The sequence below is a fragment of the Carlito syrichta genome, unplaced genomic scaffold (assembly GCF_000164805.1).
Source record: "Carlito syrichta isolate Samal-C Ts95f unplaced genomic scaffold, Tarsius_syrichta-2.0.1 Scaffold313543, whole genome shotgun sequence".
Classification (NCBI taxonomy): Eukaryota; Metazoa; Chordata; class Mammalia; order Primates; family Tarsiidae; genus Carlito; species Carlito syrichta.
The window spans coordinates 9,268-16,420 of NW_007257639.1; the positions used below are offsets into that span (position 1 = coordinate 9,268).

The following is a 7,153-nucleotide window of genomic DNA, read 5'->3' on the forward strand; positions in this document are numbered from 1 at the left end:
TTGTGGGGTGGTGGACGGTTGGGATCCTTAACCCTTGTTGTATCTGCAGTTATGTGGCTGGCTCTAGGCTATGAGGGTCATATTACAGGGAGTGGGATTCCATGTCCTCCTTCTCCCCGCACTGTCTCCTTGTCTCCATCTGCTGACCCAGAAAGGAGGCCACCAGCTGGTACTCACAAATATGCCTCCCCAGATCAGATACGCTGACAGTCCGGTGGCAGATTTCTTGGAATACAGATCACTGTTGACTCCAGAGAAAAAGTGTGTCAGGCCGATGAGGATCTGGATAGCCTGCCGGGGAAAGTAAGTCACGGTGAGAGAGCAGAACTCAGAGCCCGGGTACAGAGGGGATGCGCTTTACAGTGGGGGCTGCTCCCCAGAATCCCTCCACGTGGGACTGGTGTTGGGGCTCATCCCAGACCAACTAGATCAAAATCTCTGGGGGTGCGATCCATGTCTGGGTCTTTTCTTTTTTGTTTTTTGAGTCAGAGTTTCACTCTGTCGCCCAGACTGGAGTATAGTGGCACAATCACGGCTCACTGTAGCCTCAACCTCCTGGGCTCAGGCGATCCTTCTGCCTCAGTGTCTCGAATAACTGTGACTACAGGCATGTGCCATTATGCCCAGCTAGTGTGTGTGTGTGTGTGTGTGTGTGTGTGTGTGTGTGTGTGTGTGTGTGTGTGTAGGGGTCTCGCTATGTTGCCTTGGCTGGTCTTGAACTCCTGGGCTCAAGCAGTCCTGCTGCTTCTGCCTCCCAAAGTGCTGAGATTACAGGTGTAAGCAACAGTGCCATGGGTATGTCCTTAAAGTTCCACAGGCAGTGCTAAGGTGCACTCAGCACTGAGAACCACAAGCCCAAAGAAAAGGCAGCAGAGGCCAGGGAGGTGGTTCACACCTGCAATCCCAGCACTTTGGGAAGCGGAGGCGGGAGGGTTGCCTGAGCCCAGGGGTTTGAGATCAGCCTGAGCAACTTGGCAAGACCTCTTCTTTACAATAAGTCAAAAAATTATCCGGGCCTGGTGGCACACACCAGCTGTATTTCCAGCTACTTAAAAGACAGGCGGAAGGATCGCCTGCGCCCAGGAGGTTGAGACTGCGGTGGCTGTGATCGTGCCACTGCATGATTGTTGGGGGCGGCATTTGGCTTCTCTGGGCCTTAGTTTCCTCAGGGGTCAAATGACCAGCGTGGAGCAGCTGCTGCCAGTGCTTATGGTCTGTGAGGCGATGAGCTGGTGACAGACCCGGATGTCACAGGAGCATCCCTTCCAAAGACGACGCGCTTGATTTCATCTGCTGACCGGCTGGATCTCTTTATGAAGAGGCGGGCACAGTTTCCTCCCCAAAACGAAACTGTCACTTACGAAAGCTAGTCCACATTTTTGGCTTTTCATTTGACCAGGCTCCGCAGGTCTTCGCTCTGACTTAGTTCTCTTTTGAGAACATATTTCAAATCCTCCCTTCCCAAATGCCTTAAAATAATGGGGAACCAAAGTTAACAAACATTTACCTGGTGTTAATTCATAAGAAGGATAGTCACTATAATATAAAATTCGAATCACCACGCAATATCACCGACCGTCTTCACCTTTGGAAGGATTTCCACGCACATTTATAATCTCATTTGAGGCTTGTGACGAGGATTTCTATTCCTGATACTGTTTTTTAGAATTCAGTCCAGGATTTGATTTTGATAATTTGGGGTTGCCAGCCATGCCTTGTTCTGGTTGCCATCTACTTGTCTGCTGAATTGAACAAGGAGGGATGGGTCGGGGTGTTTGCAAATCTGTCCCCTTCCTGAACCTGTCCTGCTCCCAGGAAGGGGCTTGTCATCTCCCAAGGAAGCTGGACAATTTGCATTCTGGCCGCCCATGACAACAACTGGTGTATATGTCCCATGGCTGTTGCCAGAAGGTATTATAATTACAATAGTTGCCACCATACAAAGGCCTTGCTTGGTCTGCAAGGATGGTGTCTTGGCCACCTCTGAGTCTCCAGTAACTACAGAGTGCCTGCCGTGTTGAATGGGTGGACGCAAATAGATCGAGTGTCTGTTCGATCCCTATGAGAGGAACTGACCAGGCATCCAGTGTGGCCCAAGACTGATCTGGTTTCTGCCTTAAAACCAGAATTTATTTATTATTTTATTTGATTTTTTTGAATGGAGGTAGGATCTCTCTATATTGCCCAGGTTGATCTCTGACTCCTGGGCTCAAGCAATCCTCCTGCCTCGACCTTCCAAAGTGCTGGGATTACAGGTGTGAGCCACTGCGCCTAGCCAAAAACCAGAATCGAATTGAGTTTTGATAGGTGCTGAACGAAACTGGAGGAGGCAGGAGAGAGGCAGGACCCCCCCCCCTTGGTTAAAGAGAAAACCACAAGCCCTCAGAACTGGAAAGAATTTAAGAAAGCAGCTCTCTGATTCTGAAGATGTGAAACTGAGGCCCAGAGAGGGAAGGAGTATGCTGAGGTCACTTGGATCGCCTGACTTCCTGGTCAACGGTCTTTTTAGCGAGATTGCTGCTAACACCTGCCCCCCTTAGAGCTAGGCAGTCGGGGTCTCATCATTCTTACAGCCTCTCCAAAGACCTTGGATCTGATGGAGGAGGGGGAGGAAGGCGAGGGAGGGGCTGGAAGGCTGGAGGATGCTGGGCTTGACTTCCCCTCCTTCTGTCCTTCTGTTCTTGCCCTCTGGGTCCATACCCTTCTTCATCCAAGTGCACGCGAGGTGGGTTTATAATGTGAACAGACTGAAGAGAAGCGCTCACACTTGCCTCCAGTGTCCTGACCTCCTCTTTGATGAATTTCTTGGGATCGAATGCAGAAAATGCCTCAAATGACATGTTCCATTGGAACAGGTTGGAAGTGCATGTCATCCCAGGATTCATATTCAGGGGCGTCTGAGGACCTCCAGGCAGGGGCTGGAAATCTGTCATTCCCTGTGTGTTTTGGGTCATTCCAGGTGGAGGCTGCAATCTGGTCAGTCCCACAGGATACAGGAGCCCCACAGGTTGACTCTGTGCACCCGTCATGCCTGCTGGATTCTGGTTCACCACAAGTGGGTTCTGGAAGTTTGCGTGTCTTGAATCACACTGGATCACTATTGATGAGGTTGGGTAAGCAGTCAGCCCTGAAGGCTGCCCATGGCTTTCAAAGGCCACAGGATACCTGGGCTGGGTGACGTGGACATTACTGGGGGCAATAATGCCAGGCACACTTGTGGCTCCCATCGCCTGTTCAGTCATGGCGTCCAATTACCGCAAAACACATAAAAAGTTGTGTTTTCCTCCTCTGACAAAATGAATAATCTCTCTGACCTCATTCTTATCTTGAGTTTTATCTCATTGAGGTAAAACCTAGCCAGGTGCGGTGACTCATGTCTGTAATCTCAACACTTTGGGAGGCCAAGGCAGGAGGATGACTTGAGTTCAGGAGTTTGAGATCAGCCTGGGCCACATAGTGAGACCTTGTCTTCACCAAAAAAAATTAGCTGGGCATGTTGGCTGAGAAGGAAGGATTAGCTTGGGCCCAGGAGTTGAGGCTGCAGTGAACCATTATCGTGCAGCTGCACTTCAACTTGAGTGACAGAGTGAGATCCTGACTCAAAGCTAAAAGATAAAAATAAACACTACCTGCCATGGTACTAGACAAAATAAACTTCTTGTCTGCTTTGTAGTCCACGTTCTGGGAGCACGCTGTTTTCTTGTTGTGGGTCTTGGTTTACAATCTGGGCAGAGGCTGTGTCTAGACCCCTGGAGCTGGTATTTCAATCGGCCTGCCTCGAGTTCCCTCCCCATGCTGCCCCCTGCCCTGGCCACAGCTGATTGGTCTCCCCCAAAGGCTGCACTGGGAGCCTTTTTCTCCTGGGAATTTGGAATTGGATCCCAAGGGCTGTCGTGGGGTGGGAGGCTATGCAGAGCAGGAGGGGACCTGTTTACCTCCTGGGCAAGGGGAGTCGAGAAAGCCAGTGAGCAGAGTGAGAAGGATAAAGCTGACAAGGGTGCTGGGAGGAGGGGAAAAAAAGAGAGAGAGCAAGAGGGGGGAGGAGGAGGAGGTGGAAGGAGAAAGGAGAGGGAGAAAAAGAGAGAGAGGGAGCGGGGAGGAGAGGGAAGACTGGAGAGAGAGAGGAGGGAGAGGGAGGGGGTACAGGAAGGAAGGGAGGGAGAGAGAGGGAGAGAGAAAGAGAGAAAGAGAGGGAGAAAGTAGCTAGTGCTCGCTGACTGGCTGGCACGATTTCATGTTAATCATTTAGAAAATAAACTCAAAGGCAAGACAACATCAGGGCTAAGAGTTCAGACAGCCCTGAGTGCATTTCTCACTTCCTTCATTGATTAGTTGTACAACCTTGAGCAATTGCATAAGCTTTCGGTTTCTTATCTATAAAAGGTGATAGAGCAATTGAGCAATTGCATAAGTTTTCAGTTTCTTATCTATAAAAGGTGGGTTATAATAGTACCTTCCTCAAAGGGTGTTTTTTTTTTTTTTAGTCCGGATTTCACTATACTGAGTCTCACTGCAGCCTTGACCTCATGGACTCAGGCAATCTTTCCACCTCAGCTTCCCAAAGTGCTGGGATGACAGGTACGTTCCACCATGCCCAGCGAATGGTTTGGTTTTTGTCATTCAGGTGAGGTCTTGCTATGTTGCCCAGGCCGGTCTTGAACTTCTGGGCTCAAGCAATCCTCCTGTCTTGGCCTCCCAAAGTGCTGGGATTACAGGCGTGAGCCACCATGGCTGGTCCGCAAAGGGTATTTTAAGGATGAAATGAGAAAACTCCCAGCATGGAGCTTGGCACACTAGAAATTCTCGGTTCACGTTTGTTCTTAGCACCAGCCATAGGAGAAGGGCCATTGCTTTGAACATTTTTTCCAATTGGGCCCCAGACTCTTTTTGTTTGTGGTACTGATTTTAGCAGTGGATCTCCAAGTGGGCTTTCTGGACTGGTGGTATTTGTATTACTGGGATCCTGTCAGGCCCATTCTTGGTTCCCTCCCCAGACCTACTGAACCAGAGACTATGGGCAAGCTGTGTTGACATACTTTCCAGGCACTTCTGATGCTGCTGAGGTCTGAATGTACAAAAACTCCCTACACTCCTCCTTGGGGCTTTCACTTCCTTTTCCTGGGATCCCAACAATTAAAAATATCAGCTACATAGAACTTCAGGAAATTCATAACTTTCTCCTTGGTTTAAAATCTAGCTGGTCTCTAAGGCTTCTTTCAACTTGACACTCCCAAAAGAAAAACAACTGTCACAGGTCTGTCACCTGACAGCTAAGGCACACACCCATGTCTTCTCACTCATTTTGGTTATGTGTGTTTGTTTTTTGATACAGAGTCTTACTCTGTTGCTCAGCCTGGAGTGTAGCAACGCGATCATAACTCACTGTAGCCTCGAACTCCTGGGCTGAAGCCATCCCCTTACCTCAGCCTCCCAAATAGCTGGGATTACAGGTACATGCCACCATGCCGGCTAATTAAAAAAATTTTTCCCCCATGAGTTTGAGACCACCCTGGGCAACATGGAGAGACCTCATCTCTGCAATAAATAAAAAAAATTAGCCAGGCACGGTGGCATACACTTATAGTCCCAGCTCAGGGCTGTGGTAGATGTGATTGTGCCACTACACTCCAGCTTGGGTGACAGAGTGAAACACCAACTCAAATAATAATAATAATAATAATAACATTTCATAACTCTGCAAATATACTAAAGTCTATTGAATCATACACATTAAATAGGTAAATGTTATAATATGTCAACTATATATCAGTAAAGCTGTTTTAAAAAGAAAAATAATTTTTTGTGTGTGAAGATGGGTCTTGCTATGTTGTCCAGGCTGATCTCAAACTCCCAACCTCAAGCGATCCTCCCACCCTGGCCTCCCAAGGCACTGGGATTACAGGTGTGAGCCACGGCACCTGGTCATATTCTCACCCATTTTGATCTGACTCACATCTCTGCAAAGTAGGGAAACTGAGGCTCTGAAGGGGGAATGACTTGTCGATGACTTGTGCACCTCACATCTGAGACGCAAATGTCTTTTTTCTGACTGCTATTTTCGTTTCATCAGGTTTTTGTTTCCCAGCGGGGATGTGACACCTAGCTACCAGGTGACACACGGATGGCAGGACATTTGGTGGTGTACACAGAGGCCACGCAGGCAGCATGAGCCATTCTATTCTGTCTTAGCCCTTAAGCCTTCCTTGCTTTCCCGAAGGAAGAGCAGGTTTTCTAGGGGTGGTTTACAGCAGCAACAACAGCGAGTGTGGATGTCCATACCTCGCACTCTCACGGATAAAAGGCGATTCTTCCAGCGACACATTATTGCTATGACCATTTTGCAGGCCAAATCACTGAGGTTCAGAGAGAGGTTAGGTCATTTGACCATAGTCACACAGCTAGGAAGTACTGAAGCTGAGATGTGAGTTATGGGAACTGGAAGTCGACCTGTCTTCAAGTTTCATGATGAATACTGTGCTAAATCCTCTGCTTCGTGATATAAAAAATGGATTATTTCTCTCTTCCCTTTTTTTCAGAGCAGGCTTCTTTCTATGCACAAAAAGTAATACAACTTTGGACCTGACCATTGGCATAGAGAACTGGGCCCTGTGAGGAACCGTCTTGAGACCCCAGTGGTTCTATCACCTGCCAGGAAAATGCTAGGAACAAAGGAGGTTTCTAGATCGAGGTCCTAAATAAACCTGGTCACAGCACGCCTCTAGCTGGACTCGGGGAAGAGGTCAGCTGGGAGATGCCTTACAGAGTTTCTGGCCTTCTGTCTTGAGATTGCTGTGTCCATCCAGAGGTATGAACTAGATCCAGGAACCCGTTCTGACACTTTCAGTTACCACCCAGCCTCCCTGCATCTCCGAGGATGCGAGCCCTGTCTTGCTGGGGTGCACTGGTCTACGTCTGAACCCCTGATGCCTTGCACTTCCCAGGAGACACCTCCCAGGGCCTAACTAGGTCCTGTATCTCTCCTGGTGTGTGATCTAGTCTCTGTGAGAGTCTTGCAGAGGAATTCCCAGGAATCTTACCTGGGAGTCCTGGCGAAACTTTGGGTGTTCTTTCTTCAGGTGCCTTGGGTTTCTGTAGCCTGGTCTAGAACTTTTCAACAAAGAAAGAAAACTTAGGTTTATCTTTCAAGCTCCAA

General features: G+C 48.7%; 1 protein-coding gene across 1 annotated transcript; it reads right to left on the minus strand.

The window, feature by feature from the left end:
- Positions 1–177: 177 nt before the first annotated feature.
- Positions 178–3,242, minus strand: MS4A18 (membrane spanning 4-domains A18; the record flags this gene model as incomplete). The annotated part of the gene is made up of 3 exons (XM_021718815.1): positions 2,701–3,242; positions 2,572–2,593; positions 178–291 (listed from the first exon to the last, which is right to left on the minus strand). Coding segments are annotated over exons 1-3 (678 nt in total), but the record flags the coding sequence as incomplete, so codon positions are not given.
- Between the last annotated feature and the right edge of the window lie 3,911 nt (positions 3,243–7,153).